Source organism: Phoca vitulina, unplaced genomic scaffold, assembly GCF_004348235.1.
Source record: "Phoca vitulina isolate PV1807 unplaced genomic scaffold, GSC_HSeal_1.0 scaffold4, whole genome shotgun sequence".
In the NCBI taxonomy this organism is placed as follows: domain Eukaryota; kingdom Metazoa; phylum Chordata; class Mammalia; order Carnivora; family Phocidae; genus Phoca; species Phoca vitulina.
The window spans coordinates 16527763-16545137 of NW_022589707.1; the positions used below are offsets into that span (position 1 = coordinate 16527763).

At 42.2% G+C, this 17375-nt stretch overlaps 1 protein-coding gene across 2 annotated transcripts in view; it reads right to left on the reverse strand.

Annotated features, from left to right (window-relative positions):
• The window catches only part of CALU (calumenin), a 29642-nt gene extending 19848 nt beyond the window's left edge, over nt 1-9794 (reverse strand). For both annotated transcript variants that reach the window (XM_032401620.1, XM_032401621.1), the window contains exons 1-2: nt 9706-9794; nt 103-334 (exon numbers count right to left, since the gene is read on the reverse strand). In XM_032401620.1, the coding sequence (XP_032257511.1) occupies nt 103-323 (221 nt within the window). In that variant the 5' untranslated portion in view covers nt 324-334; nt 9706-9794. The remainder of the gene's footprint in view (nt 1-102; nt 335-9705) is intronic.
• Nucleotides 9795-17375: the final 7581 nt, after the last annotated feature.

Below are 17375 nucleotides of genomic sequence, written 5' to 3' on the forward strand. Positions count from 1 at the left end.
CGAAACAGTTTTACTGGGTGGCCAAGCCAGAAGAGAAAAAAAGAATGAGTTGATTTACAAAGAAATGTCATTACTTTAGCCCCCCGAGAGCTGGCACCTTACCCAAGCCTTTCCTTGCTCTCTTCTGGTGTCAGCTGATCAAAGGTCTTTGCTTCTTCAGCACCCAAGAAGGCATCATGGTCATAATCAAAACTCTGAGCATCATTGTGAACTTTGTCGCTAAGCTGAGGTTCATGGTGTACACGGTCCTTCTTTTCTGTGGGCTTGCTCAAGGCAAAGGCCGTGCACAGGGACAGGCACATAAGAAACTGTCGCAGGTCCATGATAATTAGATCTTAAAGAAAAACAAAGGTTAGTTAATTCAGGAAACAGTGTGCTCTGTAATTAAATAAGAAATTAAAAGCTCATATCCAGTTATTAATCTGATATTATCCCAAGTATTATTACTTAATCCATAAAATAAGAATGGTAGAATATCAGACTTTCCAACTTTATGGTGAGAAATTTTCACCGGTTTCCTTCATCTGATTGGAAGCTGACATGGAATCAGTTAAAATATCCACCCTGTAAGTAGGCTCCCTTTTAAAAACACAAAAGTAGAACATTAACCCTCTTGCCCAAGTTCTTAAGACTTAAAAGCAAAAAGACCAACTTTTTTTTTTTTATTAAAAGATTTTATTTATTTGAGAGAGAGAGAGAGCACAAGAGGGGGGAGTGGGAGAGGGAGAAGCAGACTCCCTGCTGAGCAGGGAGCCTGATGTGGGACTCGATCCCGGGACTCCAGGATCATGACCTGAGCCGAAGGCAGTCGCTTAACCAACTGAGCCACCCAGGCGCCCCGCAAAAAGACCAACATTTAAATTCAGACCTACTGACTCCAAATAACTTTACTTTTGTATTGTATCAGGGGTCTGGTCTTTAAAACTGGCTGGTTATTAGGATCACCAAAGCAGCTTTTAAAAAATTTCCCCTATTGAATTAGAATCTCTGAAGTTTTAAACGTTTCTCAGGTGATTCCGGTGATCATTAGATTAGGAACCACGGAATATTTGAGATCAGTTGTCCTGTATACAGCAACAAGTTGTCTCCCATATTCATGCTCAACCTCAAACCACCTTCAAAGATCAAACCATTCAGATGGTACGGTAATGGAGAACAACTGCTTTAGCATTCCTTATACTGGGTTTCCCAAACTTGCCCAGGCATAAGGATGCTTGGAGTACTGTTCAAAGTACAGATCCCTGGGTCCTACTCCATACTTTCAGAATCTCGGCAGTCACAGCTGACTCTAATGAACAAGCACAAGGCTGGAACACTTTTTTTTTTTTTTTTTTTTTTTTTTTTTTTAATATTTTATTTATTTATCTGACAGAGAGAGACACAGCAAGAGAGGGAACACAAGCAGGGGGGTGGGAGAGGGAGAAGCAGGGTTCCTGCCGAGCAGGGAGCCCGATGCGGGGCTCGATCCCAGGACCCTGGGACCATGACCTGAGCCGAAGGCAGCCGCTTAACTGACTGAGCCACCCAGGTGCCCCAGGCTGGAACACTTTATCAAAAAATGTTGACCAAAATTTGCAGAGAAGCTGCAGGATGGTAACTTGTTTAGCATACTCTACAGATTCCCCAGAGTATTGTCTAGAGAGGTTACGGTCTTAGAGAGAAAAACTATAAAATTAAAAATCAAGAGGAAAGGTTTTCCCAATTTTCATATTTTAACTCTTTCACCAGTAGAACATGGATTCTGAATGCCTTTCCCCCTGTAGTGAGTCAGTTTTTGTAAATTCACAAAATCTTAACTCATTTCCACTTGTAACCAATGGCTCCCTTACTGGATAGGCAGGTGGTTATTAGGCATGAGGCTTGTTTGTGGGTTAAACCATGTCCCCCAAAAAGATATATATGCTGAAGTCCTAACCCCAGTACCCGTGAATGTGACCTTGGAAACAGGATCTTTGCAGATGTAATTAAGTTAAAATGAGGTCATTTTGGATTAGAGGGTGGGCTCTAATCCAATGATTGATATAAAAGGAGGGAAATTTAGACAGTCACACAGAGAAGAGAATGCCAAGTTATGAAGAGGCAGAGATTGGAATGATGCATCTGCAAGTCAAGGAATGTCAAGGATTCCAGGCAACCCCAGAGGCTAGGAAGAGGGAAGGAAGGATCCTCCCCTAGAGCCTTCAGACAGAGCATAGCTCTGCCAACACCTTGATTTCTAACTTCTAGCCTCTAGAACTATGAGAGAATACATATCTGACCTTTTAAGCCACCCAGTTTGTGGTAATTTGTTACAGCAGCCCTAGGAAACTAATAAAAGGCTCAGTACAGAGGACCACTGTATCACATGAAAGGTAAATGCATTGCCTTACCCTAATTTGCAGATTAAGCTAGACAGACTTCACCTTCCCCAGGATGTCACTAGTGGAACCATCTAGTTCAAGGGCTCACAATTTATATGTAAATATTTTTAAAAACATGAAAATTCTTTCAGCATAACTTTTAACTTAGCGGTTCTCAATCTAGACTATACCCTAGAATCACCCAAAGACTTTTAAGAAGATATGATCACTAAATCCCAACCCTAACTTAGTATTTTTAAAAGGCAGCCAGGCTGAGAACCACTATTTTAACTAACCTCTCAAACAGCCATAGTAATATCTTAAGAAATTTGACCTGAGAGATGCTTGGGTGGCTCAGCCAGTTAAGCATCAGCCTTCAGCCCAGGTCATGATCCCAGGGTTCTGGGATCGAGTCCCACATCAGGCTCCCTGCTCAACATGGAGTCTGTTTGTCCCTCTCTCTCTGCCCCTCCCCCTGCTCGTGTGCACGTGCTCTCAAATAAATAAAATCTTAAAAAAAAAAAATAAAGCTGCAATCATACAAACACCCCTATCTATCTTGTTTCTTCCTGATTAAGAATTATTTCTCTTAGGGGTGCCTGGCTGGCTCAGTCTGCCTTCAGCTCAGATCGTGATCCCAGGGTGCTGGGATCAAGCCCCGCATCAGGCTCCTTGCTCAGCGGGAAGCCTGCTTCTCCCACTGCCTGCGGCTCCTCCTGCTTGTGCTCTCTCTGACAAATAAATTAAATAAATAAATAAATAGATAAATACATAAATAAATAAATAAATAAAATCTTAAAAAAAAAAAAAAAAAACTGACCTGAAAATATACTTAACATGAAGAAACTGCATATATCTGATCCTGCCTGAAAGTTTTGGGAGCTAGAATGAATTGTTCCAGGGGATTAATTAAATTAAAGAAATTAAGTATGCCAACAGATTAGACATATTTCAATGTATCTGTTTTTCTTGTAACCACCAAATAGTAAAGGAAGTTACATTGTATTACCTCGGATTTAGAGAGTCCTTTGGATTCAGTAAACTAAAAAATGCTTACAACAGCTAATGGTGAGCATGTTACATAAAGATTCCTTAAAAGTAAAAAGAAAGCAAATAGAGAAATATGTTTAATCCCAACACAACCTAGAAAGATGATCATACAAAAGCACAACCTGAGGTCTCCATGAGTAACTTTCAGGTTGTAAGAGCACACAAGGACACTGTATGCAGTGCCTGGGAAAGCAGCGCAGTGGGGAAGGGTGAGAAGGTCCTGAAATGGCAGAGGAGGCATCAATAGAGAGTAGAAAGTATTCTACGTAAATAGGACAGCACCAATAAGTCAAATAGAAACGCCTCTAAGGAGATGACTGAAGGCAGTCACTCCTGGAATGCTCATTCTCCAAAAAAATAGTAGTCTTACTGGATAGTTGGTGAGACTGATGAAAACCCGTAAGAAGCAATGTGAAAGCAAGACCAAGAGACCGCTAGAGAACCGGGAAGAAGGTGGGACTTTTCTTAAGCTGTTCCTACCAACATCAGAACTCAGCTATGCTTCTGAAAGTTTATCAGTATTCTGTTTCATGCTAGCCCACTGAAACGCCCAAATTTGTATACAAAGACACCTGCACAAAGATATTCCATAATGACAGTTTATAATGATAAAAAAGGAATGGAGAACAAACAAAACCAGAGAACTAGTAAATACACATGAAATCTCTATTATGGGAGACTACACAAAGGTTAAAAAGAATGAGGTGAATCTATCTGCACTGAAGCGGAGAATTCGCCATGGCATGTTAAGTGAACAACAAAAAGCAAGTTGCAAAACAATGTTAAGATTTCATTTATGTAATAAGTGAAACCAAATAACCTCCCAGGTTGTTTGTATTTGTATAATATAGAACACATATGAACAAAAATGGCGTGGAAGGATAAACATCTATCTGTAAACAGTGGTAACCCCCAGACTCAAGGAAGAAGAGATGGGGCGGGGTGGTGAGGCTGGTATGAACTTTAGTATTGTACTCTGCTGTCTATATTTTGTAAATGAATACACACTCATGTGTATTACCTGTGTATATTACTTTTTAAATATTATAAAAACTCTTTTCAATACTAGTTGCAAAGAAAACATTTTCAAGCCATTTCTCCACATTGAAAAAGGAGACTGAAGAAAAAACACGTATCTATTAAGACATAAACTCTTTTTAAAGTAAAACATGCTGCTCTAGAGTAACACTTCAGCTTGTCCTTCAATAATTCAACTGATCAATCAAATCAGTGGCACAAGAGAAAATTAAGAGATTTAATGGCTCTCTTAAATGCCAAAATGAGTATGACTTTATTTTAGGACAAAATAAGACTTCCATCTCAAACTACAAACACTTCTTTAGACCAATAAAACTCTGTAGAGAAAAGGAACAAATTTCTGTTGTGGATATTTTGTGATATATCCAAACAATATCTATAATGTTAGAGGTTTACAAAATCAAGTAAAATCAAGTCACTGCAACAGATGATTTTCCTTATGCCTATTAATAAGGAAACTTCACATTTAGGAAAATTTTATATATGATTAATTACATCCTCAGAATAAAATACCCCAACAATTCTTGCATAATTCCTTAACAACTCTTGCAAACCTCAAATGTTACAATATAAATAAATGCCTAAGCCCATTACCAGGCCTGGAAAAGATACTGTACAAAGTTTTGATACATGTAACATACAGAAATGTTAACAGTGATTCACTGTGATTTAGAGGCAAAGCTACATTTAAGTTTGAGGCTTAACATCTTGATAACAAGGATAAGAGAATTCCAGAGTAAAAGTCAAGAGCTTCTGCTTTATCATCTATCCATCCCTTTTCCTTCTCTTTCAATTAACTTCCAATCCCACGCCTCTAAAGGCTCCTTCTCCCATTTTGTCAATCACTACTTCTCAGGTCTCCACAATCCAAAATCAGTCTTTCCCAGACCTCGCTATTCATTCAAGGTTGCCCTTCCCTTTCCTTCACCCACAGGAGTGTCTATACTGCTATCTCTGCTCCTCACCACCTACTGCCACTGTGAAATCTAGCTTTCTATCTACCACTGATGGAACTACTTCTTAAAAAGGTCACAAGGACCACGTGATGGACAAAGCCAATGGTCCTACCTTCACCTCTCTGCAGTGGACAATAAAAAACCCTGCACTTTAAATAACTTTAAAAAAATATATACACCCTTTGTACCCACATATAATATACCAACTCCTGGCTATTAGAAACTTTCAGAAAGGCCTCTTGTTCTATGAATATAGACACTAAAAAAAGACTGTACTAGATTTATCTAAATCCATACAGTACATAAAAATGTTCAAGTAGAAACAAGATATCCACCAAGACAAAGGATATTTTATATAGGAAGATGTGAGAACAGTACAAAACAACCTTTCACACAATGTATTTGAAGAACTACATTAGTGCAGTTATTTCTGAAGCATGTTTAACTTTTCAACCAAACTGAAACCAAATAATGGCCTTTCTCTTTCTCCTTCCCTCTTCATCACAGCTACACATCAATGGATAACAGGATATCAGGAAAACATAAATGGCGGACGTAGTTGTATGAACTTTTATCATGTGATCTAGAAGGTAAATCAATGGCTGTGGAAAAAGCATCTCCCCATCTCCTATTTCTCAAATGACCTGTAAGTTTTTCTTTCTATAATTCTGTCCCACCTTCACCAAGCGTAACATCTAATATTTTTTCTTAAAAAATAAAAAAGAAAGAAAGAAAATCTGGGGCACCTGGGTGGTTCAGTCAGTTAAGTGTCTGCCTTCAGCTCAGGTCATGATCCCAGGGTCCTGGGATTGAGCCCCACGTCGGGCTCCCTGCTCACGGGGAAATCTGCTTTTCCCTCTCCCTCTGCCCCTCCCCTGGCTCCTGCATGTGCTCTCTCAAATAAAATAAATAAAATCTTTAAAAAAAAAAAAATCTAGACCTGTACTGTTCAGGACAATAGCTATGAATCACATGCAGCTGCTAAGCACTTGAACTGTGGCTGGTGTAAATAAGATGTGATATAAGTGTTACACTTTACATAGAAAAAATGGCATTTTGTATGCACTGGATTAAATTATTAACATTAATCTGTTTTAAAATTTCAGGTGAAAATGTATTCATGTGACATGTACTATATTTCTACTGGATAATGCCATATTAGAGACACAAACTAAACAGAACAGGAAAGATATCAAGTAACTATCATCCTTCAAAGTACATCACCAATAATGGTCTCCCGCAAAAGTTATTTTCATGAACTGCTCCAGTTAATTCATAAGGAGAAAATTAATAGCATAAGCTTAATTTCTTTCAACAACAAAGATTAGCCTTAAGAATCAGTTTATTTTATCCATTCAAAAATTTCCTTGAAAGCTCTAAATTCTTGCCATTTCCCTCCCTTCCTTCCCAGTCATTGGTCACAGAACACTTAAATTGTTCCAGGGAAATTCAGATGTCTGGATTAAATACAACTTCTCAAGAACATTAGCACTGAGTGATCCCACAGGTATTTTGGTTGATCAAAGACCCATTACTCAAAGTTAACAAGTGGGAGAAATGGGTGTGGTGGTAAAATTCCAGTTCTCTGAGCTGGATAATCAGCAAAAAAGGACAATCCTCTATAATGCAGCAAAAACAGGATCTCACTGCCTAAGTGTCTACTTCAGTTGTGGGTTGCGGGAACAGCCTGACAGCAGCTTAAGTATACTAAGGCCCAGGTTATAAAATCTAGAAATTAAAGCTATCTGGTTATCTGACATTCTTCACTTACAACTTTAGTGCAAGTACAACGGATTATCACATTCAAGGAATAATGTCATCCTGCATGATCTGATAAAAGCTGTAATGACAAACCATTTATTCCATGTTTCTCTAGTGACAAAGCAAATTTACATTAGATCATTAACACATTCTAATTAAATTATTTGTGGTACTGAGAGCACACATTTATATGACAGCTGAGAATAGAAAAACTGCAAAATTTGCCTAAAGAAGAGCTTTGAGAATGACAAACTATTACTCAGGCTTCCTTAGTTCTATAACCAAAGCAGCTCAGTACAAACTAAAATTTTCTGGCTACAGAGTGAAAAAATTAAGAAAAAAGTTCTAAAAATTCTGGAAGAAAAAAGTTTCCTTTGGGGCTGATGAAACTTTAACACATAATTAATTGCCATAGGAATGCTTTGCAAAATGTAGGGACAGGAGCTTTGTTTTCTAGTTGCAATTTTGCAGTGCATGTTTAACACACATAAAGTCCTTGAGAATTTGGTAGTTATTTTAGCTCAACCTCCCTTCGATGCCAAATGTCTATAAATAATTTTAAAGTCCTAGATGAAAAGACCTATCTACTATGATTACTCCATCTGGAAGTAATCCGTACCCATTCCACTTAACTTTTATAAAACTTGTACCACTCCACAATGATGATCATAGGCTACTTTAAGTTGTCTCCTTAGCTCCCCTTATAGATACTACATTTTTAAAAGGCAGGACTCTCAGCTAATATAAATTAATATCTTTCTACAGTCCCCAGTACAATGTCTTACATTTTTTATATACCAATACATTTTACTGGATTAGTTGGACAGTACTTGGCAGCAATGCAGTTCCTGCCTGCTTCCCAACCCCCAATTCCCCTCACCGGATCTGGCCATCAGGCAGCAACAGGCAAGTGTTATTTCAGCTGTTTTAACTCTAATACATAAATTACAACATCAACAACACCCATATTTAAGAGTTCACAAAGGATCTAGGATGTTATGGCCTAGCATCTCCAATGGCTATCCCCGGCTACACCTCTGTCCTTCCAATACCCCGGCACACCCATGTTATAGAAAATTTGTGTTAATATCAATTACCAATCTCCTGTACTGGTGCGATGTATAGAAAATGCCACCAATATGTATCTTGTGACACATCACTGGATGAACGGAAGCCAACAATTATATTGAGAGTTAGTGGTAGGAGTTGATTTCAAAGCTGTAACCAAGTACCATCCACTCAGGCATACCCAATTCATCTTTATCAGTTCATGGTTCTCCTAGTTGCAATTCTCAAAAAAAAAAAAAAATCCTACTGGAGACCCCTGAATCACTGTAAAACTCAGATTAGGCCTAGGCAACTCATCCTCTACCCACAAATACAATTTACAGGTTTGTACTGTAAATTTGTACTATAATACTTAAATTCTTCAGTGATGGCCATCGTTACTTGGCTCACTAAATTCATGGAATGAGGTCAGATATGCATTTGTCTTGTGTCTTCCAGTCTAGGGCAAAAAATAATTTATCGGGACACTACACGTTGTCTACTTCCCAACTACAAAACCATATTAAAAGCAACCTTATTCCCAATTCATTAACGTTGATCTTATGGTACATGCCGCCAGGAAGTGAATGCAATTCAATTCTCAGAGACATTACTCTGAGAATTTAAACAATCAGGAATTGAGATCAGGGCCCTACAATTTTAGCAGGAGACCCAGGAAACTTTTGCCATAGTGCACAAGCTGCTTTCAAAACTACCTACCACCTAACTATGCTCTTAATCAGGGCAGCTGTTGGGAATTAACTTTACTTCTCAACACAGCATGCCAAAAATCAGAACTAAGATCTATAGCTAAAAGCAACAAAAAAGGTAAAATACAATTCCCTAATAAAGCTTAAAAACTATTTCCCGTCGCTGACAGAAGTATGCAGCCAAACACGGAAGCTCGAAGCAGTCGGCTTTTCTTTAAAATTACACAAAGGTTTTGTTTTGTTTTTTAATCACATAGTGTCTTCCCGCATTCTCCCCCGCCCCCTCCCCCCGCCCCGTTTCTACACCCTCAAAGTCAGCCAACACGACTTTCTTGGCAGACGCACCCTACTCTCGGGATGTGGCCTTGGGGCTGGGCTGGAGGACACAGGTAGGCCGGTTAGTGGGAGGTGGGAGGTGGCAGAGAACTGTTACACTAACACTACCCCACTGCCCTCCGACCTTCAGTAGGCAAACAGGAGGGACTCGGTGAGAGACGGAGCCCAGGGGCCGAGGACGTGGCAAGCCAGGCACAAAACAGTACCCCCCAGAACGCAAAACCGGGAGCCGGAGTTCGCCGAGACTCAGGCCCCTTCCCAGCGCGCGGGAGGGCGAGCGGCGGCCTTCAACTCAGACTGCGCGCCGAGGGCCCCGGGGTCGCGAGCAGGCTCAGGGCCCGTTCCCCCCGCGCTAGCAGAAACAGGGGCCCCGAACGAAGGGGACCCATGCCGCGTCGGGAGCGAGGGCAGACGACAAAAAGCGGAAAAGGACGAGGCTGCAGAAGAACTGGGGACCGCAGTACCTACCTTTCCTCGTAGCGCCCACAGCCCAGGTTCCCGCGGCCGCCGCTCACCCACCGGCTCAGCTCACGCGCGCAAGCACCGCCCAACAGGAAGCAGCTCCGCGCCCCGCCCCCATCCGCCTCGCCGGCGGCCTCCTGACCAATCATCAACGAACCCGCCGCTGACGTGCAGCATTCCCCGACATCCATTGGCCCTACAGTCGCGTAACCGGGATTGGCTGGAAAGCGCCACGTCCCCGCGAGCGCGCCGAGTGCGTGGACCGGATTCCCGCCCAACCCTGGTCCCCGGCCCTGTGGGGATGGCGGGCCCCAGCCCCCTACTCCGGGTGGCGTGTGGGCGCGGCTGTCTGGCGGCCTGGTCCCAGTTCACAGCGCGTGACTCGGCCTCCACACGGCTTTTTGGATCACCCTTCCAGTTATCTTCATGCCCACAAGCACACAGGACCGAATTAATTCGACTGTATCAGTCAACAACTATATTGAACAATCCCAACTTCTTTCCCTTCAGCGCTACCGCCCTGATGTAGCCTACGGGAGGCTCTTCACTCGTTGGCTCCAGTGTAACTTTCAGCTTTATCTCCCACCAGTCCCTCCCACATATCTTGTGCTCTGGCCACCACCATCTCGGTGTATCCTAACAGTTTGCCCTTTCACATCTCTTTGATCTGTCTTCATCATGTGATCTCCTCTGCCTGGACTAAGTGTGTTATGAATGCCAATAGAAGTCCTGGTTCAGTCTCGGTTAGCTTTTGAAGTCTTTCCTGACCCCACTAGGTATAATTCCTCTTTTTGCCTTACTAACACTTTGTATCTTCAATACACTTTGCCAAATTTTGCTATAAAAAGCTTTTTATCCACATGTTCTCCTCTAGGCTAAGCTCCAGGGTAAAGATCTGCCATATTCATTTTTTTTTAAAGATTTTATTTATTTGCGAGAGCGAGCACAAGCAGGCAGAGAGGCAGAGGGAGAGGAAGAAACAGACTCACTGCTGAGCAGGGAGCCCGATGCGGGGCTCGATCCCAGGGCTCTGGGATCATGACCTGAGCCGAAGGCAGATACTTGACTGAGCCACCCAAGCGCCCCTGCCTTATTCATCTTTTTATCTACAGCTCTGACCTTGCTGCCCAGTTCAGAGTAAATGCTCAATAATGTTAAGTGAAGTGAACTGAATGGGTTGAACCCATTGCACGTCCCTGAGTTAAGAGGAATACAGGAAATTTTTCACTTACTCATTCAATTTCATGTCATGAAATTCAAGCAAACATTGAATGAGGACTACTATGTTAGCAACACCAATGGAACATAAACCTACTATGGTCTTAGCACATAAAGCCTCATACTTTAACATCGAATTGAAACAAGTAGTATGCTGATGAAAGCTTTAAATACAAAGCAAGTTAACGTACTTTTAATTGCCAAGGTGAAAGATTGACAACAAATGCTTTAGGAATGACAGTGACCCTTGGTGCTAACCAGAGAGGTCTTCCTCCTAAGAAGGTGCAACTCAAACTGGACTAAGGAATTCCTGAATGCAACTATTCAGCAACAGCAGTAACAGAAACAAGAGCAAGTGGGGGACAGAGCGGGGAGATAAATTCTTAGGCCAGGCAGGGGATGAGGGAGGTAAAAAGGGGGGGGGGGGGCATGAAGAGAAAGCACATGTGTAAGTTTCTCTAAGTAATACAAAGTCTTAATCTGAGGAGCCTGAGCTGAAGGCAGTGGGAATTGTGGGTCTTCTGAAGGTTTCTAAACTTGTGCCTATGTGGGAGGTAGAATGAGATTGAAAGTGGAAAGTGGTTCTTTCTAGGAGGAACATCTCCTAATAGGGATTAACTATAGAATAGGCTGCATCAGGAGAAATGCCTCCTTGAAGTCAAGCACTGTGCCAGGTGCTGGTAAACCCACAATGAATAGGACAGGTCCCTGCCCTCAAGGAACTGCAGTCCAGCAGGAGAGCCACCCATCTCAAAAGTGTCCTAGAGGAAGCTGGATAAGGTAGTGGGACTCTGCCAGAGATGGGGCCCTCCAACCCTGAGATTCCCTGTGGATAAGGGCTTGGCCTTGGGGAAAAAAAAAAAACCTCTCATATACAAGAGAAATTTTTAAAGTGGAAATAACAAGTCCTCGACTCAGTGACTGCTTAGATGAAAGAAATAAAGGAGCAGTCAAAAATTTAAAATTTTAATCATAGGAAACTGGGAGAATGAACTAAATGGGTGTAAGAAAAGGGAAATGAGTTCAAGACATGGAAAGTCTAAGATGATGGCAGAATATCTAAGAAGAGTCAATAGAGGTGCCTGGGTGGCTCAGTTGGTTAAGTGTCTGCCTTCGGCTCAGGTCATGATCTCGGCATCCTGGGATCAAGCCCAGCGTGGGGCTTCTTGCTCAGTGGGGAGTCTACTTCTCCCTCTCCCTCTGCCACTCCAAAGAACGCTCATGCGTTCTTTCTCTCTCTTTCAAATAAATAAGTCTTTAAAAAAATAAAAAGAAAAAGAATCAATAGGCTGGAGGAGATACTTAGAAGGATCATTGGCCAGGAGGCAGCTGAGGGAGCCATGAGAACAAATGAGCTGAGGAGAGAAAAGCACATTAAGCCTCAAGGGAGCCCTGAGTTAGAAAGGAGGTGGAGGAGGAAGAGGACTTGAAGGGTGACTCACATAAGAAATGTCACCTTAGCTGCCCCTAAAAGCCCATGAGTCCTGGATTCTGTCTCTCAGAGAAGTACTGAAGTACTGTTTATGGCAAGCATGATGTCAACCTCTGAAGGCTGATGTTCTTCAAGCATTCCCTACTCTGCCCATTTGGTGCTACTGAACACTTACTCCACAAATAAACGTATTGTTTCCCATGCGCCAGATGCCATTCTAGGCACTGGGGATACAGCAATAAACAAAATGGACCAAACTCTCATGGTGCTTATATTCTGGTATGAAGCCAATAATCCAGATAAAAAAGCAAAACATAGAGAATGGGAGGTAATGATAGGTACCAAGGAATAGAATAAGGCAGAGAAGGAGAGAACAGAGTGCTGGGACTATCCAGAGTGGTGTTGCAATCTTAGAAAGAGTGGCCAGGGAAGGTTCATAAAGAGGATGAACATGTAAGTGAACATCTGATGGTGGTGAAGAACATTCCAGGAAAAGGGAACAGCAAGAAGGCAGGCCCTGACCTGAAGCATGCTTGGAGTGTTCGAGAAGCAGCAGGGAACCAGTGTGGCTAGACTGTGGTAATTGAGGAGAGTAGAGAAAATGAGGTCGGAGAGGAGGGAGCAGAGAGGTGGGCGAGGAGCAGAGGGACACCATGTAGGGCCTTTAGGCTATTGTAAGGACTTTCCCTTTTATTGTGCCTGAGAAGGCATGGAAGAGACTGGCTATTTACCAGACTGTTTCCTCTTCCCTCTATGGACACAGCTAGACTACAGAGTGGACAGGTAACTGAGCTCTGGCCAAAGGAAAAGTAGCAGAAATGATGTCTACCGCTTCCAGTACTTGCCTTACCAACCTGCCATGGGCCATTCTCCAAGCTCTCTCTCTTTCTCTGGCAACCCTAGAAGCCATGTAGTGCAGATGGCATATGGAAGGAGCCCAGGTGCTTGTTAAAAAAAACTCTCACTGAACAGGAACACCTTTTTTGGACTTTTTCTGAGTGAGAAATGAATTTCTACTGGTTATTTTATGCCACTGATATATTGGGATTTATCTCTTTCAGAACTAGCATTACCTTAACTAATACAGATGGGAAGACATTGGAGGGTTTTGAGTGGAAAAGTGACATGATCTAAGATTTTTAAAGGGTTACATGTGACCGAAGAGGGTGAGATTAGAAAAAAGCCACCCCTTTAGGAGGTTTTGCAACAATCCAGGTGATGACAATGATGATGATGGCTTGGTCCAGGGGGGTAGCAGTGGAAATAGTGAGATGTGTTGGATCCTGCATATATTTTGAAAGTAGTTTAAAAGGATTTCCTGATGGGTTGGCGATGGGGTAGAGAGAAAGAGAGGAGTCAAGGATGACTCCAAAGTTTTGAGAAAGTAGAAAAATGGAGCTGCCATTGACTAGGATAGAGAAGACCTTGGGAGGGGCAAGTCTTGAGGGATAATATTGAAAGGTTAGTTTTGGACATGTTGAGATGCCTATTAGATATTCAAATAGAAATGTCCAGTAGGCAGTTGGATAGGTGTCTGTGGAGCTCACAGTGTTCTGGACTAGAGATATAAATTTGGGAGTAATTGGTTTATGTGTGATATGCAGCCATGAGTTTTGATTTGGAGATGGTAGAGGGTATTGATGAGAATGAATCAGCAAAGGAAACTGAGAAGAAAAGTCAGTGAAGGAGGAAAGCCAGGAGAGCATAGTGTTCTAGAAGCCAAGTGAAGAAAGCATTTCAAGGAGAAAGGAGTAGTTACTTATGTCCCACGCTGGTAACAGAGAGAGGAGGACTGATTAGCCATTGGCTTTAGCAACGTGGGGATCAGGTTTGGTGGGGTAGTGGGTGCCAAAACCTACCAGAGGGGTTCAGGAGAGAATAGGAAGCAAGAAATTGGAAACCCTTTCAAGGAGTTTTCTTTAAAGGGGTGGAGAAAACTGGAGCAGTGGGGTAGCAGGGCCAAGGGAGGTTTTGTTTTATTTTCTTCTATTTTTAAATGGAAGAAATAACAATATGTTTAGGAGAAATATCAGTTTGTTGCTGATGGGGAGGATCTAGGAGTGAGGATAAAATTGATGTAGGAAAAAGGGAGAATTGCTAGAGCAATGTCCTTGAGTAGAAGAGATGGGATGGGATCTAGTACAAAAGGGGAAGAGTTGGACGTTGCTTAGAACTGAGACAGTTCTTCCATAGTAACAAGGAGAGAAACTAGATCTATGGGTCTAGTTCCAGGTAAGTGGTGGACATGGTGGAGAGAGCTTGGAGTTCTCTTTCAATTGCTATGATGTTCTCAGAGAAAAAGGAAGCTGGGTCATCAGGAGGCACTGGGGGTTTGAGGCGAGAGAAGGTGTGAAGTAGCCATTCAGCAGAGAGAACAGATGAGGGAAGCATAGTGTGATCTCCAGACAACACTGAGGACCCTCCTGAGACTTGAGAGTATGACTTTGAGGTAACACTGTTAGTATATCACATGGTTTTCTCCAGGCAAAATAAATTTAGCAGCATGATGCAGGCATGGAGTTGGTGGAGAGTTGGACTTAGCCAAGTAAATAGAATCAAGTGGAAGAGACACAAAGGTGTTGAGGGTGCATGCAAGGGAATGGTAATAGTAATGACTGATCATGGAATCTAGGCTGAGGGGAAGGAAATGAGGATGTGAGGAGAGTGAGGGACAGTGAAAACCCAGAAGGAGCAATAGATTGTGGGATTAGCGGGTGGAAGGATTACTGGACTCAGGGAAAGACAGGCGGTGGTAGAGATGAAGAGTGGAAGTAATGGGGTGGGCTACAGTTATTAACGACAAACTCTAGGATAAAATCGCAGGAGTTAGTGGCTGATGAGGGTAGTGGGCAGGATTACTGGGCTGCAGCAGCTCAAGGAACAGCGACCAGCGTATGGGAGGGGTCACCTACGTGGATATTGAAATCACCAACAAAACTCATCCTTGGAAAGAGTGATGGTGATCCAGGAGCTTACTTTTGAGCCCTCCAACCTTTTCAATTACTCCAGTGAAAGAAAAGACCCTCATAGGATATCTTAAATTAGAGCAAGACCTCTAAAAAAGCTTTCCAATTGGAAAGTTGGTTGAAATGCTCATAGTCTATTTTTTACTGAATGTGAAATATTGTGCATTTTAAACAAAGTGGCCAGTCCATGGGCCATGGTAACAGACATTCCTTGGTGACTCCTTTGATCTATAATTTGCAAACCTCTGATTTTACTTTTACTTTGAGCCTGGAACCTCTGACTTACCTATGTTTTGAGGCTATACCTCCTTTCTGTGGAATCGCTGGTTTCACAAGCACTTACAAGGTATGGCAAATTTAAAGGGGGTGTCAAAGCAGGAAAAAACATGCAATGGAAAAAAGACAGTCTCTTCAATAAATGGTGCTGGGAAAATTGGACAGCCACATGCAGAAGAATGAAACTCGACCATTCTCTAACACCTTTCACAAAGATAAACTCAAAGTGGATGAAAGACCTCAATGTGAGACAGGAATCCATCAAAATCCTAGAGGAGAACATAGGCAGTAACCTCTTTGACATCGCCCACAGCAACTTCTTTCAAGATACATCTCCAAAAGCTAGTGAAACAAAAGCAAAAATGAACTTTTGGGACTTCATCAAGACAAAAAGCTTCTGCACAGCAAAGGAAACAGTCAACAAAACAAAGAGGCGACCCACAGAATGGGAGAAGATATTTGCAAATGACACTACAGATAAAGGGCTGGTATCCAAGATCTGTAAAGAACTTCTGAAACTCAACACCCAAAAAACAAATAATCAAGTCAAAAAGTGGGCAGAAGATATGAAAAGACACTTCTCTGAAGAAGACCTACAAATGGCTAACAGACACATGAAAAAATGTTCATCATCATTAGCCATCAGGGAAATCCAAATCAAAACCACATTGAGATACCACCTTACACCAGTTAGAATGGCAAAAATGGACAGGGAAAGAAACAACAAATATTGGAGAGGTTGTGGAGAAAGGGGATCCCTCTTACACTGTTGGTGGGAATGCAAGTTGGTACAGCCACTTTGGAAAACAGTGTGGAGGTTCCTCAAAAATTTAAAAAATAGACCTACCCTATGACCCAGCAATTGCACTCCTGGGTATTTAGCCCAAAGACACAGATGTAGTGAAAAGAAGGGCCATATGCACCCCAATGTACATAGCAGCAATGTCCGCAACAGCCAAACTGTGGAAAGAGCCGAGATGCCCTTCAACAGATGGATGGATAAAGAAGATGTGGTCCATATATACAATGGAATATTACTCAGCCATCAGAAAGGATGAATACCCAACTTTTACATCAACATAGATGGGACTGGAGGAGATTATGCTAAGTGAAATAAGTCAAGCAGAGAAAGTCAATTATCATATGGTTTCACTTATTTGTGAAAGGAATAGCATGGAGGACATTAGGAGAAGGAAGGGAAAAATGGGGTGGGGGAATTGGAGGGAGAGATGAACCATGAGAGACTATGGACTCTGAGAAACAAACAGGGTTTTAGAGGGGAGAGGGGAGGGGGGATTGGTTAGCCCGGTGATGGATATTAAGGAGGGCACGTACTGCATGGAGCGCTGGGTGTTATACGAAAACAATGGATCGTGGATCACCACATCAAAAACCAATGATGTATTGTATGGTGACTAACATAACATAATAAAATTTAAAAAAATAGGGCACCTGGGTGGCTCAGTTGGTTAGGCAACTGCCTTCAGCTCAGGTCATGATCCTGGAGTCCCTGGATCGAGTCCCGCATCGGGCTCCCTGCTGAGCAGGGAGTCTGCTTCGCCCTCTGACCCTATCCCCTCTCATGTGTTCTCTCTCTCTCACTCTCTCTCTCTCAAATAAATAAAAATCTTTAAAGAAAAAAATTTAAAAAAATAAAAAAAGGGGGTGTCATACGCAAAGGAAATTGAGCCAGTGTCCGTAGGACTGAGACAACAGCCAACTGAAGAAGCTGGACCACAAAAGAGAAAGTCCCCCTCCCTCACACACCTTGTCCTAACACTGCC